General features: G+C 35.9%; 2 protein-coding genes across 2 annotated transcripts; both read right to left on the bottom strand.

Annotated features, from left to right (window-relative positions):
• Nucleotides 1-4,984: 4,984 nt before the first annotated feature.
• On the bottom strand, nt 4,985-5,809 carry LOC123894747. The gene has a single exon (XM_045944816.1). The coding sequence runs from the start codon at nt 5,807-5,809 to the stop codon at nt 4,985-4,987; it is 825 nt and encodes a 274-aa protein (XP_045800772.1).
• Nucleotides 5,810-7,513: 1,704 nt separating this feature from the next.
• On the bottom strand, nt 7,514-16,540 carry LOC123922850 (syntaxin-71-like). The gene is made up of 9 exons (XM_045975526.1): nt 16,180-16,540; nt 15,971-16,096; nt 15,569-15,728; nt 15,390-15,475; nt 15,225-15,293; nt 15,085-15,129; nt 14,892-14,954; nt 14,705-14,781; nt 7,514-7,819 (listed from the first exon to the last, which is right to left on the bottom strand). Exons 1-9 carry the CDS (start codon nt 16,333-16,335, stop codon nt 7,804-7,806), a joined length of 798 nt encoding a protein of 265 aa, XP_045831482.1. The 5' UTR covers nt 16,336-16,540; the 3' UTR covers nt 7,514-7,803.

Consider the following 16,540-nt stretch of genomic DNA (forward strand, 5'->3'; position numbering starts at 1 on the left):
GTTGTCGTGTATGTATATATGAAAAGAAGAAGCAGACTTGATTATGTATTTAGCACTCAAGCAAAACTGATCATTATGTACGAATTAATTGGATGACAACCAAGTAGTAACGTAGGAGACATGCAATATGTGAGGATTAATGACTTCATTTTGGATCCGTTAAAGAATCAGTGAGTAGATTGGAAGGAGCTGGCACAATGATGCCACCGGTCAAACATGAACCAAGTTTCTCCTTCAAATTAATTAATCAAAAAATTAATTAATTTTGTGACTAAAAAGAATGTTTCACCTAGTCACTTTGGGATATAAATATATACACACTACTAAAGAGAGTGTTCTTATCAATGTGGGACATTTCCCACTTTTTTTAATTCACATTCCTTAGTTCCAAGTCCTACAAGACCAATGTGTTCGTCCCATTTCCAATCACAATGTTTCAACTTCCACACTTAAATGAACACTACTATGTTCATTTTCCAACAATCCCCCACTTGAATTTAAAAAAGTGTTTCAAAGGTTTCTAAAAGATTGAGCATAAGCAAAGGTGTCTATGACTTGAACCTTTGCATAGCGAGTAAGAGCCCGATTTAGTAAGAGTGACACTTGTCTTGAACTCTATCTCAGTTTTTTCTCAAACCCGCACACAACCTTTTCACAAGGTGTTTCTTAATAGCCCGTGCTTTATTAGCCCTGCACGTTAATCCCGGTTTCATGAAAGCTCTAGGAATTCGCCTCTAAATTCCATAGGAACCGGCCTCAGTTCCACATTCATATAGGTGAGTCTATCAAGAGTACTCCTGAAGCTCGGTACTCCACTCATACAGAGTATAGATCTCATTAAGAGTTTCAACTCATCCTTTCGCTTTCAGGAATCATGCTTTTCTTATTTTTATTTGCATGATCATTATTAACTTCTCACGACTTGTTATTACCCATTGAACCTAATTCTTGGGATCTCCAGTCTTTTAGGTTGGGTTTCCATCATGAGAAATTCATATAGGCATTAGTCCGATCTTTTTAGATGTATTATTGACTTTCTCTCTAGCTAGTCCTTTCGTCAAAGGATCCGCTAAATTTTCGTCAGTGCGTACACAACACCTTTAGTGATCATCTCTCTCACTGTGCTGTGTTTACGTCTTATTTGACGTTTCTTGCCATTATAGAATCGATTCTCAATTTTAGCAATAGCCACGGTACTATCGCAGTGGATCAACACAGCTGGCATAGGTTTTTCCCACAAGGGAATCTCAGATAGCAAGCATCTCAACCAACTTGCTTCTTCACTAGCAGTGGCAAGCGCTATCATTTCAGACTCCATAGTGGACTGAGCCAATATAGTCTGTTTCTTTGATTTCCATGACACAGCTCCTCCAGCTATATTGAATATATAGCCACTAGTCGCTTTGGAATCATCCGACAAGGTGTTCCAATCAGCATCACTGTACCCTTCAAGTACAGGAGGAAATCTTTGATAATGCAATCCAAGATTCATGGTCCTTTTAAGGTACCTCATGACTCTCTCAATGGCTTGCCAATGCTCATTACTGGGCCTACTAGTAAACCTGCACAACAGTCCGACGACATATGCTATGTCGGGTCTGGTACAATCAGTGGCATACCTAAGACTGCCAATGATGCTCGCATATTCAGTTTGTCTTACGCTTTCACCAGTGTTCTTAAACAGTTTTACACTTGGATCATACGGCGTACAAGCAGGTTTACAGTCAAAGTAATTATATTTCTTTAGAATCTTTTCCACATAGTGGGATTGATCTAAAGTTATTCCCTCCTTTGACCTAGTGATCTTGATCCCAAGAATCACACTTGCCTCTCCGAGGTCTTTCATATCAAAGTTGTTACATAACAATGATTTCACTGCGTTTACAGCAGTCATGTTTGATCCAAAGGTGAGTAAATCGTCTACATAGAGACATACAATAGTGCAAATGTCATTTTCATATTTATAATAAATGCATTTGTCACTTTCATTCACTTTGAATCCGTTTGAGATCATCAAATCATCAAACTTTACATGCCATTGTTTTGGCGCTTGTTTAAGTCCATACAAGCAGTGACGGAGCCAGAAATTTTAGGTTGTGGGGGCGATAAAGTTAAACACAAAACAAAAAAATTTCATAATATGACACTTGAACAAAAGTAAAGACACATTTACTCTTCTTCCGGGACAAATTAAAGGTTATATAGTGATTATTATTTTGTTATATATGAAAAAAAGAAGTTGGAATAGAACAACTTAGTGATAACAGTTTCTTTTGATTTAAAGAATACTCCCTCCGATTTTATATACAAGCAACTTTTCATTTTTTTAGGTTCATTCAATAGATATCATCTATTAAATCAACATATCTATATAATAGACTGAATATATTATCTATTAAATGAACCTAAAAAGTGAAAAAAATGCTTATTTATGAGACCGAAAGAAATATATATATAAATGATGAAAGAGTTGATGCTTATATTTTGAATTTCGAAAATGCTAACTAATGCCCCTATGACACTAATTAATGGTAAATATAGTAAAATATCTTAAAATTTAGGTAGTCAAATTCTTAAAAGTATAAAAGGTATTGTTTTCAATATAAATTTCACTTTTTAATTTTTTAACCAGTGCTCCAAAGAGACTAGTTAGCATAATCTTTAAATTTTAATCATTTAGAATTTTATATGTTAGATATATAGGTGGTTGTAATAAGTTGAACTAGTATGAATGTTGCAAATTTCATAGAGTGTGCATATAGTATATAAGTTGCAATTTCAAAAAACATTGTGCAGGCACATGCCCCCATACTGATCTATGTAGTTCCGTCCCTGCATACAAGGACTTATCTAACTTACAGACCTTATGTTCTTGTCCATGTATTACAAATCCTTCAGGTTGTTCCATATAGATTTCTTCTTCTAAGTCACCATTTAAAAAAGCAGTTTTAACATCCATTTGGTGTACTTTTAGATTATAAATAGCGGCAATTGAAAATAGTACCCTTATGGATGTTATTCGAGTGACCGGAGAAAAAGTATCGAAGAAATCTATATTTTCTCTTTGTCTAAAACCTTTGGCCACAAGGCGAGCCTTGTATTTATCAACAGTGCTATCGGGTTTTAGCTTTTTTTTCAAAATCCATTTACAACCAATTGGTTTGCAACCAGGAGGCAACTCTACTAAGTGCCAGGTCCCGTTAGATTCAAGAGATTCCATCTCATCATTTATAGCTTCTTGCCATAAATCTGCATCCAAAGATGACAAGACATCTTGAAGACTCGTAGGGTCTTCTTCTAAAGAATATACCGAATAATCCGGTCCATAATCTTTAGGTACTCTTACTCTTTTACTTCTTCGAAGTTCAATTTCTTTGTTGCTCTCAAAATTTCTTATCACAGGAATGTGACTTGATTCGGTGCCCCCACTATTTGTGGATTCATTGCCCCCACTATTTCTTGATTTAAAAGGAAATTTATCTTCATAGAAATCAGCATCAACCGATTCTATGGTAACTTTAGCATTTAGGTCAAAAAACCTATAAGCCTTACTGTTTGCCGCATAGCCAATGAAGACACACTCATAGGCACGACTAGCGAGTTTAACCCGCTTTGGATCCGGTATCCTGACATAAGCTAGACATCCCCAAGTTCTCAAATAAGACAAGTTAGGTTGTCTTTTCTTTAATATCTCATAAGGTGAGACCACATTATTAGCCTTGGGGATTCTATTCAGGACATAGCAAACAGTCAATATAATTTCCCCCCACCAGTGTGAGGCAGCACCAGAATGGAGCATACTAGCTACAACTAGTTCAGTAAGAGTTCTATTTTTTCTTTCTGCTTTACCATTCATTTCAGGTGAATATGGCGCAGTCGTTTCGTGTATAATTCCACGTTGTTTATAAAATTCATTGCACAAAATAGAATCATACTTGGTTCCCCTATCACTACGAAGCCTTTTAATTTTCTTACTAAATTGATTTTCAATTTCAGTCACAAAAATTTTATTCATATCAAGCGCTTCACTTTTATTCTTTATAAGATATACAACAGTATAATCAGAGCAATCGTCGATAAAAGTGATAAAATATCTTTTACCATTTCTAGTTAAAGTTCCATCAAGTTCACATATATCAGAATGAATTAAATCTAATGGTTCAGATTCTCTAATAACTGATTTATGTGAAGTTTTAGTTATTTTCGCTTGACTACAAAATTCACATTTTTCTATGTTGTTATTATTATTATTATTATTATTATTATTAAACTTTGGAATTAATCTTACGTTGCTTAGATTAAACATAGATTTTTTACCAACATGACAAAGTCTAGCATGCCAAATATTAAAATCACACACATAGTAAACGGAAGGAGAATTTTTATTCAAATCAACATTAAGCTTAAACATGTCATCAGTGGCGTACCCTTTTCCAATAAAAATACCATTCTTAGTGATGGTGTACAAATTTGCCCCAATATTCTGATTAAACCAAGCCTTATTAAGAAGAAAACCAGAAACTAAATTCTTTCTCATGTCAGGCACATGCATGACATCCTTCAAGATCAGAGTCTTTCCAGATGTGAACTTCAATTCAACATCCCCAATACCAGCAACATTAGAAGTGTGAGCATTACCCATTTGCACCTTCTTATTTTCAGCAGCCGTGTATGTCTTAAACATAGCACGTTCAAAACAGATATGGCGTGTAGCGCCAGTATCTATCCACCAACCATCAGTACCACCAATCATATTGATTTCGGTGATCATAGCCACATATGGCTCTTCAGTCACGTTAACTTGTGCATTAGAGGTAGCAACAAGTTTTTTCCTGAGTCTACAAGTTTTAGCATAATGACCAGGTCTACCACAAGTGAAATATGTTACACCACTTGCACCATTGTCATTTCTTGGTGGCTGCTGCTGAGCATTATGGGCCCTTGAAGGGTTACCATTCTTATTTCGGTTCATTTGACCACGGTTCTAATTCTTTAATTGTTTGCCTTTAGGCTTCAGAACCGCACCGAAATTCTTTTTGTTACCGGTGACCACATAGGCCTTTTCTTCTTCTTTCTGATCTTGTCTCTTGGATTCCTCCTCAATTCGGAGGCGGGTAATCAGACTTTCAATAGAAAATTCTTTTGTTTTATGCCGAAGTTGGTTTTTGAATTCTTTCCAACTCGGGGGCAGTTTGTCAATCATCACTGCAATTTGAAATTGTTCATCAAGAGGCATACCTTCAATTATAATTTCATGTGCAATTTTCTGGAGCTCATGGGATTGCGCCTCCACAGATCTTTCATCCACCATCTGGTACTTCAGGTACCTACTAACAGCATACTTCTTCACACCAGCCTCCTCAGTATCATACTTCTTTTTCAGCGCCTCCCAAACATCTTTAGCACGGTTGTATGTACTGTAATAGTCATACAAATCATCACAGAGACCATTTATGATATAGCCTTTGCATACATAATCATTATGCAACCATATTTGTTGTTCCTTTTTCAGTTGAAGCTCTTGGGCTTTAATTTGTGTTGTAGGATCAATCGAATCCTTTTCTTTTTGTTTTTCAGCATTAGATTTTTTACCGTTTTCACCATTGATGGCGAGAGTTTGATTTGTTCCTGAACTTGAACCAGCAGAAACAACAAGAGGCATCTCATCACTTAAAACGTAGACAACTTTTTTTAAGGTTAAGAAGAAAAACATTTTCTGTTGCCAACGTTTGAAGTGGAGTTCTTCAAACTTAAACGGTCTTTCAGTTGCACCAACAACCGAATTGCCAATAACATCTTCAGTATCCATAGCAGTTTTGAAATCGTCTTAAAATTGTTGGTTTTTTTATATTGAAAAAATAATTTTCTAAAACATTAGAACTGAAGATTTTATTGGCTGAGTCGCGTACTAGGTCGCTCTCTTTAAGACGTTTCGCGGTACTGCTCAAATTGTGCAAAGCAGACAATCCAACCGCGTCGTCCCCAGGATAAAACAGCCCTGTTCATCATAGAACCGATCAATTACTGCACTGTAATGATCGGAGAAGGAACACCTTCTTGAATGGTTCTACAAAACCACTCGAAAATTGATACCACAATATCAATCTCACTGATATAACAATATCAGTGCTGGTACAACAATACCAGTTCACAAAACCAATGAAACACAGCAGGAAACTAATAATATTTTGGTGAAGAAAATTTGGAGAAGAGAAAGTTATATGAATTGTATATCTTTTGTTTTGTTGTCGTGTATGTATATATGAAAAGAAGAAGCAGACTTGATTATGTATTTAGCACTCAAGCAAAACTGATCATTATGTAAGGATTAATTGGATGACAACCAAGTAGTAACGTAGGAGACATGCAATATGTGAGGATTAATGACTTCATTTTGGATCCGTTAAAGAATCAGTGAGTAGATTGGAAGGAGCTGGCACAATGATGCCACCAGTCAAACATGAACCAAGTTTCTCCTTCAAATTAATTAATCAAAAAATTAATTAATTTTGTGACTAAAAAGAATGTTTCACCTAGTCACTTTGGGATATAAATATATACACACTACTAAAGAGAGTGTTCTTATCAATGTGGGACATTTCCCACTTTTTTTAATTCACATTCCTTAGTTCCAAGTCCTACAAGACCAATGTGTTCGTCCCATTTCCAATCACAATGTTTCAACTTCCACACTTAAATGAACACTACTATGTTCATTTTCCAACAGTTATGATAAGATTCAGTAGGTTGTTTGATCTATCATACAGAACATTAACAAATGCTATGTTTGGTTGTAGAATGAACATTGATAAATTCTAATATGAAAGATCAAACAACAATTTCAAGGCAAAGTAACGGCGACGACGATGAACAAAAGCAAGGAAAAAGCAAGGAAAGACAACGGCAAAGGAACAATGATGATGAAGTAAAGGAACGACGACGGAGAGACACACAGAGATGGAGGAACAAAGAGGTATACACAGTGGAGACAAAGCAATTAGGCGGCCGCGGGACAATATCCGGAGGGAGAGATGAATACAGAGTTGCACTTGGTTTGCCGTGGTTCAGTTGCTGTTTTGGAAAATTTAATTAAACACAACGATGACACATCATTCGTGAAGGATTCGCTATAAACTTTGTCGCGACATCTAGCATTTTCCCTCAATAACATATCAAATGATTTTCAAAAAATTTTAAAAAATTTATGGATGATCTATATGATATAAATTTTCAATCCAACAGTGAATTTCGTAAAATTCATATTTGGTAGATCACTTGTCCACGGTGGACCACTTGTGAAGGTGGTCCACCGTAGCATTACCCTTGAATATGAAGGAAAGTAAAAAAATGAGAAAAGATTTTAGAAGGCAAGAGTTTTATTTCATTTCATTTACTAAGGAGAACTTTCATAGTTCTTTTACTTATTTTTCTTCGTGCCTGTACTGTATCTGGCCAATTCCACACAAGTTAAACCAAACATAATTCGTCGATATCAATAAAACAAAGTATAATGTTAAATAAAACATAATGTTATATAAAACGCAAGGATAAATCTCTCATCAATTCACCAAGTATAACACTGAACAAGTACATAAAAACAAGCCGTGACTATTTAACATAATAATGGTGAGTAACATAACAGCATGGACATGGCTGCTTTTGTAAAGGACACTAGGACAGTATATCTCTCAAGAGGGGCGGAAATTTTCACAATGATTAAAAAAAATTAAAAAATAAATCAGACACAATATTCTCAAATAATACAGATACCATAGGACACATTGATAGTCTTCGTGTATCATATCATTTCTTTAGCACACTGCAAAATGAGCACGACAAATCAGAAGGTTATCTCGAGAAGCCAAGAAAACATGGAAAATGGACAAACACCACCTCAAAATACATGATATGATATTCAAAATTCTCAGTGATGTTATCAGGAAAGTGACGAGCAGCTACAACCTCAGTAGTATTCAAATTTTTAGTACAGACAGGAAGAGATGCAAAATACAAACAAACGCCATAGTTTCAAATAAATCATTACAATTCCTATCATAACATGATTACAATCTCCTCTTAGGTGATCAAACTTACTTTTACATGATGGCATCATTTAAAATTTTCTAAAAATTCGTCTGGCTAGAGTAGTTAGCAAATAATGTGATGTCAGACCATAGGCCTAAGGTGCATAGGAGCCGGAGGAGCCCAGAAGGTGTGACACACCTGATTCACTTAGATGGTGCATTGCACGTTATCAGAATTAGAAGTGAGTGTCTTAACCAAGCGGCTAGCTGAAAAGAGGAGTGATGTTGATAACATGACGCGGCAGAGCCTTGCTACTTGAACAAAAGAACTGTTCTATGTAGAAGCAGAGTAGCTGTGGAAGAGAGGAAAGAAAGGATGGAAAGACGGGAAGCATCCAACCAAACTCTTTGATGCAGTTAATGGAGAGAATTAGCATGAAAGTCTTACCCAATTGCCTAGCTAGCTAGCTAGTAGGAGTAGAGATTCTGAGTATAAGCATGGGGGGTGGGGAGAGATAGGCACACTAGAAATTAGTTGAGAGTTCGGGAGACTTGGACTCTCAATCGCCTAGAGCACTATCACTCTGTTTTTGCACTTTTCCTATTTTCCTCAGCAATTTCTTCTTGTAGTTCAGTAGTTCCCGGCCTGATATCTACTTTATACAGACCTAAAGTTCCAGATCAGTATATTTTAATTCCTATTCTATCTTTTATCTTTCTTCTATCTTTGATTTGATCACTAGTTTTACTAGAAAATCACATTCTCCTCTAATCTCAAATGAATGCTTTAAGCACACTTCACCTGAACTTCCACTAGTTATATCGAAGTTCAGTAGAGGTATTAGGAAGGATGCAATGATTATTGTAAAGACAAAATAAAGGACAGGTGAATGTGGATCATGACGAAAAAAGTATTGTCAATGGTGCGCTATATGGGTGGGGCCCCTAACTTCTACTGGACATACAGTGTAGTGGAGTAGTTAGTGTAGCAGCGATAACAGTTACTGTAGTGGCCAAAATAACGGATGGTGTAGCTGCTAAAATATCACACACCCACCTTCAAATGAGTTTAATTTTTTAAAAAAAAAATAAAAATCCTTAAAATTAAAGGTCAGGACTTTATGCTTGGGGTATTTTAGGATTTTGTAATTAAAAAAAACTAGAACATTTGCGCCTCTCTCAACGTATCTCATGGAAGGCCAAAAATCCACCAGATAAACACACCATTGTGGCCTATGGCGGGCATTGCTTCAAAAATTGCATATGGGGTTGCCTAAAAAAAAAATCCTACATGGCCACAATTTAACACTACTCTGTCTAACTTCAGCTGTCATTTTCTACCTTCTCACTGGTCAATTGCACCTAGCTGTTGAGTTTTTATGCATACAGCATAAACCGAGAGGAATTATGCCAGACCCAATTTTGTCTGGCTATCAATTCGTTGTCAGCGGATCACTCAGGTGGTTTTGACGGGTGGGACCAACAGTGGAATAGGTCTGACAGAGATGGGGTTTTTACCCAAGAATAGAGAGGGGGAAGAGACAGGTGTGGCACCACCCAGATTAGGACAGAGAAGTCACCGTTAATGGTGACTGTAAGGAGAGAAGCAAGTGTGATGGATACACTGTGGGTGCTACAAAGTCCCAGCAATTGGCAACATGCAATAATTGCGAAGAACCCTTAAAACAGAATATGCGGAACGTGACAGAGTGGTAACACTCTCGTTGACTCTGCTACTTCTACTGTCTTGATTATATTTCTCTTGTTTTTCTTTAGACAGATAAATGAGTAATGGAATTTGGAAATTACAATGAACAAATGATAAGACGGTGGCTTAAAGCCAAGACCGTGTCTAGCAACCATCTCCAACATATCATGAAATCAGAACCAAGTACTTGAAGCAAAAGATGAAGGAGACAACAAAGGTCATTGAGGAACACAAACTTGTTTGGAAGAAGACAGGATGTACTATCATGAGTGATGGGTGGACCGACAAAAGAAGGAGAACAATTCTGAACTTCTCAGTGAATAGCCCTAAAGGTACAGTTTTTCTAAAGTCAATTGATGCTTCATACATTACAAAAACTGCTGATAAGATATTTGAGATGATTGATGAAGTAGTGGAACAAGTTGGAGAAGAAAATGTTGTGCAGATTGTAACCGACAACGCTGCAAACTACAAAGTTGCTGGTGCTATGTTAATGTATAAAAGAAAGAAGCTCTACTGGACACCGTGTGCAGCCCACTGCATTGATCTCATGCTTGAGGTAAGAAAGTTACACAGTATATTTATTCAAAGGCTTCACTAGTTTCTTTGTTGCAACATTTCACCGAAGGAAAGGATTTGGTGAGACCGGCTGTTACTCGGTTTGCAACATCATATTTAACCTTGAGGTGTCTTGCGGAGAACAAAAGTGCATTGATAAGAATGTTCACATCAAATGAATGGACAATAAGCAAGTTTGCAAAAACAGCTGATGGGAAGCTAATTGAAGAAGTGATTATGGATAAAGAATTTTGGAAAGATGTGATTATTTGCTTGAAAGGTGCAGGCCCATTAATCAAAGTGCTTCGATTAGTGGATTCAGATGAAGAACCAACAATGGGACTTATCTATGAGACAATGGACCAAACAAAAGAGAAAATTCAAGTCAACTTCAACTCTGTTCAGAAAAGGTAAAATTATGTTTCAGTCCAGTTTCAATACTGTACCAGTTCTGTTTCTGTCCCACTTCTATTTCAGTTCTACTTCAGTTCTGTCCCACTTCTATTTCAGTTTTGTTTATATTTTTATATTTCAATTTTCTATTCTATTTCAATGTTCTGTTTGCTGAAGCAAAATTCTGTTTTCACCTTGTTTTAGTTACAACTTACAAGCCTTTGTGGGACATCATTGATGTTAGATGGGATAGGCAAATGCATAGGCCTTTGCATGCTGCCGGATATTATCTCAATCCCAAACTACACTACGGTGCTGATTTTAAAGCCGATTATGAAGTTAAGCGTGGGTTGTATGAATGTTTGCAAAAGATGATATGTGTTGTGAAATAAATTACTATAATTGATGCTCAATTAGAAAACTTTAAGAAAAAAGCTGGGCTTTTTGGAAGTCCAATAGCAATGGCTGCACTTGAAACAAACACTGCTGCACAATGGTGGGAGTCTTATGGGGACGAGCACCCGGAGCTTCAGAAGTTTGCAATCTGTGTGCTAAGTTTGACATGTAGCTCATCCGGGTGTGAGCGAAATTGGAGTGCATTTGGGATGGTAAGTTTCTTTAAAATTTTAGTTTTGAAAATGCGAAATGCTTAATATAGCGAAAATAAATATAACGAATATTTCACGAACATGGTATCAAGGAACAAACACAACCGACCTTGCATTATTCACTTAATCCAACTACTCTCATTTTCTTTTTTTGTGGAAAATTCATCTTCAGTATTCAAAATGGTGTGAGTTTGGTTTGTATATAACTTTTCAGACACTCTTGAATGTTCCATGCTTATGAAGCTCTACATACCAACCAAGTGTCATTTTTTGGGCACTGTGTTTTGAAATGTCATCAAAGATTGGTTCAATTGTTGATATAGTAATCAGTGCTTCACATGCTAGCCTTTCAAGTGAGATATGAGTATGAAAAGATGTATTCGTGAAAAATTCGTGGAAATACCTTCGCGAGATATAGCATAGCTCTTTGAAAATAACCTACGCTTTCGAAATACTAATAGAGTTTCTTAAACTTTGTATATATTAGGTCCACAGAAAGAGGAGAAATCGGTTGAAACAAAAAACTATGAACGATGTTGTCTTTGTAATGACCAACTCAAGGTTATCCAAGAACAACAAGACTAGAAAGGTGGTAGATTGTGAACTTGAATTTGATGACATTGATTCCGATAATGAATGGATTGTTGAAGACGGAGGTGACAATGAAATTTTGGATTTCACTATAGGTGAGGATTTGGATGGGGAAGCTCAAAATGAAGAACATGAAGTGGCTGCCACTGCTGAAGATGAATTTGAAATTCATAATCTTGATGATGAGTTTGAAGGAGATGAAGATGGTATGGAAGACATGGGAATTGGATTTGATGAGAATGTCTTGAAGGACTTGATGAATTAGGGGCTTTTAAGTTTTTAAGTTTAAGAGTATAAGTTTTTAAGTTTTTATGTTTAAAGAGTCTATGTTCTAGTTTTTAAGAGTCTAAGTTATTTTTCTATGTTCTAGTTTTTAAGTTTAAGTTTAAAAGTCTAAGCTATTTTGGTTATGTTAAAATTATTGAAGTTTTTATGTTTAAGGTTATGTTTAATATTAATGAAGTTTTTATGTTTAAGAAAATTTGTGGGATCTTACGATCCAACGATCTACGATCTTTCTATACCCCAACGATCTTTAGTGGGATCTCGATCCTGACAACCATGGTTTAAGCCCGACAGTGCCGTCTCTCATCTTCTTGACTTTCAAACCTTCTGAACCCATCTCCTTCACTTTCAACCATTCTGAACTCATCTCCTTCACTTTCAAGTTTCAACCATTCTTTTTATATATATATATATATATATATATATAAAGGCTAGTGTAGTGTAAAGACATCAGTTGTAGAAACTTGACATCCCAACTATGTTGGCACCCCAAGCACCACCAATCATTTGCAGCACCGCACACAAAATTTTATTGAAAACAAAACAACCGCACATTGGGGGACTAGGCCAAAACCCAAGAAAAACAATCAACTGAATCTATAAGAAGGCAAAGCCGTCCTATTGCGAAAAAAATCCTCGGCAATAAAACCCCACCAATGATCTTCCCGAGACGTTAAACTAAAATTTGCAAGCTTATCAGCACAACAATTTCCTTCCCTAAAAATATGAGAAATTCTAAAGTTCATCATATGAGAAATTCTAATGTTCATAAGGGAGCAGATGTTTCAACCATTCTGAACCCTCTCTTTTTTCATTTTTTCTTTTCTTTCAAAATTGTGACTGTAAGTGTAACTAATGACTTCTTCTAACCCTACTGTTAGAAGAGGATGAAGTGGAAGAGAATGAGAATGAAGATGGTGATCTTGATGACTATCAAGATTTTGGATTGGAAAATATTTTAAATGTCTAGATTATGTCTTTTGTCAATGATAGGTCCTTTTTTTGAATGATGCATAGGCCTTTAGTTGTGAATGATAGGTCTTTTTTTTTGTGAATGATGCATAGGCCTTTAGTTGTGAATGATAGGTCTTTTTTGGTGAATGATGCATAGGCCTTTAGTTGTGAATGATAGGTCTTTCTTTTGTGAATGATTGCATAGGCCTTTAGTTATTTTATGAACTTAGTACTTGGTTGTTATGAACTTATGAACATTTGGAATGATGATTATGAAATATTAATTAAGTTTATTTTGTTCATGTATTATATTTTTTGTGTTTGTGTGTATATGTATATATGTGAAGTTACAATTTTACCCTTGAGTAGGATATTACGAATCGAGCTACAACCCTCGAGCTTACGATCCTTAACCAGCCTACCGATCCTACGTAGGATCTCGAACCTGACGACATTGATTACGATTACCAAATCTGAATAAACCATTAACAAAGTACAAATACCAATGCAGGAGAGAAAAGTAGAGGCGCAAATAAGAGAAAAAGGCTCAAGGCTAGGCTTACAATAAATAAATGGTCACGTTAAACTATAATGACTTTTACTTTATAGCATTTGATTTCTTTGTCTTCAAATTTCGTAGACTAAATCGGTTACGGTCACTGCTTAATAGTATTATACGAGCCTGATCTGATCGTTCCAATCCATTCTTACTCGATATTTTAAAACTCAACACCTAAGACCCGTTATTACCCGCCATCCTATGTTGTCAATATCGCCGCTATAGTGGAATAGTATAGCGGTGGTGGTTGTCACAGCCGCAAATTGTGGCCATCTGCCATCCCGCTATAGAAATCTAGACTCAACACAGTTGTGCCTAATGGAGATGTTGAATTTGAGGTGGAAGAACAGGAGTTTGAATCAAGTGACAACCAAGACAATATTGATGTGGTGGAACTTAAATGTGAAGATGAGACAGATGCAGAAGCATGATTTTGATTACTTTTAGAATCTGAGTTTAATGGCTTGTCATGTTTACTTTTAGAAATTGATTTTATCATTTTCATGGGAAGTCATTTTGATTACATTTAGAACTTATTTTGATGGGAAATGACAATGTTGATTATAATTAATAAATATGATTGTCCCTTTAATTTTGTGTATATTTCTATTTTTGAATATTTATTTATCTTTGTTGGAATTTATGTTTACTTTGTACATTGTTTTTTAGTCTTCAAAATAGCAGCCATCCCGCTATCCACTATAGCATTTTTGGGGTTCAGTGCATAGCGCTGCTATCTTGCTATAACATTTTATGGATTGCCCGTTATCCGGGATTGATAAAAGTGAAAGAAAATAGACGAGATTACATGTGAGAATAAGTAAAGGCATATGAGAAATAGGACAGAGAGATAACAAAATGTGATTGTGTACTGCACTAAAGGCTGCATACTGTGCCCAATTTTAGATTTAAGATGCAGCTTAAGGTTATCATAGGAAATCTAAGTCTTAAATTTATGTTTGAAATTCGTGAAGTGTCATGCTTTATCAAATTTATGAAAACTGAAAAGAGATAAGAGCCTTACTTGTATAAGTAGGCAGCAATTCCCAGAATTATAATCAACAAAACAATATCAATACAGAAGTTTCGACTGGATCGAAGCTGGAAAAAAGACAATAATCATGTAAGATTTGGCAACAATTTATTACTGATTACTAATAAAAATGGAAATGGGTGGAAATCTAAAACCAAAAGTATTGTAATTAGATAACCTGATTCACTGTGTCTTTAAGTCTAACATTAGTATTCTTAAGATCAGACGATGCCTTGTCCACCTGTAAAGATGACAAACAATTGCATCATATTATTTCAACGTTTTTAATTTAAACTTCAAAAGCATAAATTTCTATGTTTTAGTGGTTTTAGATTTTGACCGTAGTACAGGCAAAAATTGATATTTCTCACCTTAGTGTCAATCTCATCCATCAGGGGAACTTGTCTATCCAGTTCCTGCATCCATCATATAAATGACAAACGTAAAAAGTGTTGCAACAAACACACATGCAGCCACGAGTGGGAAGATATAAAAAGTAGAAGACAACAACCTCATTCATATCATGTGCCATGTCTTTCAAAGTATCCAATCCTTCTGCAATCACATCCAAACCTTGATCCTAAAAAATTGACGTCCAATTAGAATTGCAACTTGAAACCATTGCAGAGTGATAATGAACACAGCAAACCTCTAAAAACTGCTAAAAGTTACTTGCCTGTTTTATTCTACGCATTTCATATTCCTGCCTGAATTGGTTTGATTGATCAGTTGATTGAAAGTACTCATCATCAAATCGGCCATCTGTAATTAAGATGATTCAATTATTAACCCCCCAAACACAAGAAATTCTATAGTTGCATCACCCTGATGAGAGACATGGATAGCATCAATTACCTGAATCAAATTTAATTTCAGCACGTGAGGCAGAAGATGCCCAACCACCAGTTTGTTTTGGTGCAGCAGGAGTCCCATCTGGGATAGCTTGGATTCTTTCTGGCAATGCAAGAACAAGATCATTTCGTGCAGCAAATTCTTGCGACGAAAGCCCTTTTACCTGTGGACACATTGCATCATCATGCATCATACAAATGTATAAAAGTCACTAATTTAGAAACTTTGCATGCTAAAAAACGAACAATTTAACTTAGCTGAAAATCCGAATAACATAATAGACTGAAAAATCAGACTTATATGCAAAAATAACAAAATTGTTGAGAATTCACAATTTTCAATTACTCGTTCCATTCTAAAAAGACAACAATTCATGATAAAACAAAAACAAAACAAAAAGACAACCTTTTTGACAGCCAACCTCTGCAACTTGGGAACTTCCTCCAACAACCTAGCCTTAGTACGACGAATCTCGGCATTGATCGCTACAGCAGATGCCTTCCCTCTATCCTTGGAAGCTGTTTCTGCTTTCTACAATAAAAAATAAAAAAACAATTGACTAGGTTAACCCAAATTCCAATATTTGACAAATTAGGGCACAAATTTGTGGTTACCTGAAGTAGAGATTCGATGTCAGAGTTGACAGAAGAGTAGAGTCTGACGAAAGCATCGTCGCCGGAGACATTGGCATCCTTGTGCTTTTCGAGGTCGTATTTGTCGTACTTTTTGCAAATGGAATCAACTCGAGTTAGAAGGTCGATGACGCTCATAATGTTTTGGGATCAAAATCCGATCTTGGACTACAGTCAACGGGAAGTGATGAATTGGGAGTAGTTCGATCTGGTTGTTTGAGTTGTGAGTCGACTCGATTGAGAGGATTTCAGAGGAGAGAGACAAAGAGACCATGGACAGCAAACATGATGAAGTGGTTTTTTATTTATTTTTTCTTTATTTTTTTTCCTTACTTTTTAAAAT

The sequence above is a fragment of the Trifolium pratense genome, linkage group LG1, assembly GCF_020283565.1.
Source record: "Trifolium pratense cultivar HEN17-A07 linkage group LG1, ARS_RC_1.1, whole genome shotgun sequence".
NCBI lineage: Eukaryota > Viridiplantae > Streptophyta > Magnoliopsida > Fabales > Fabaceae > Trifolium > Trifolium pratense.

What these genes read in the sequence shown, in the direction of transcription:
- LOC123894747 (XM_045944816.1), bottom strand. Translation starts at nt 5,809, where the DNA reads ATGGATACTGAAGATGTTATTGGCAATTCGGTTGTTGGTGCAACTGAA.
- LOC123922850 (XM_045975526.1), bottom strand. Translation starts at nt 16,335, where the DNA reads ATGAGCGTCATCGACCTTCTAACTCGAGTTGATTCCATTTGCAAAAAG. An exon ending in TGAAATTAAATTTGATTCAG is followed by an intron (nt 15,476 to 15,568) that starts GTAATTGATGCT and finishes TCTTAATTACAG; the next exon opens with ATGGCCGATTTGATGATGAG. An exon ending in AAATGCGTAGAATAAAACAG is followed by an intron (nt 15,294 to 15,389) that starts GCAAGTAACTTT and finishes TCAATTTTTTAG; the next exon opens with GATCAAGGTTTGGATGTGAT.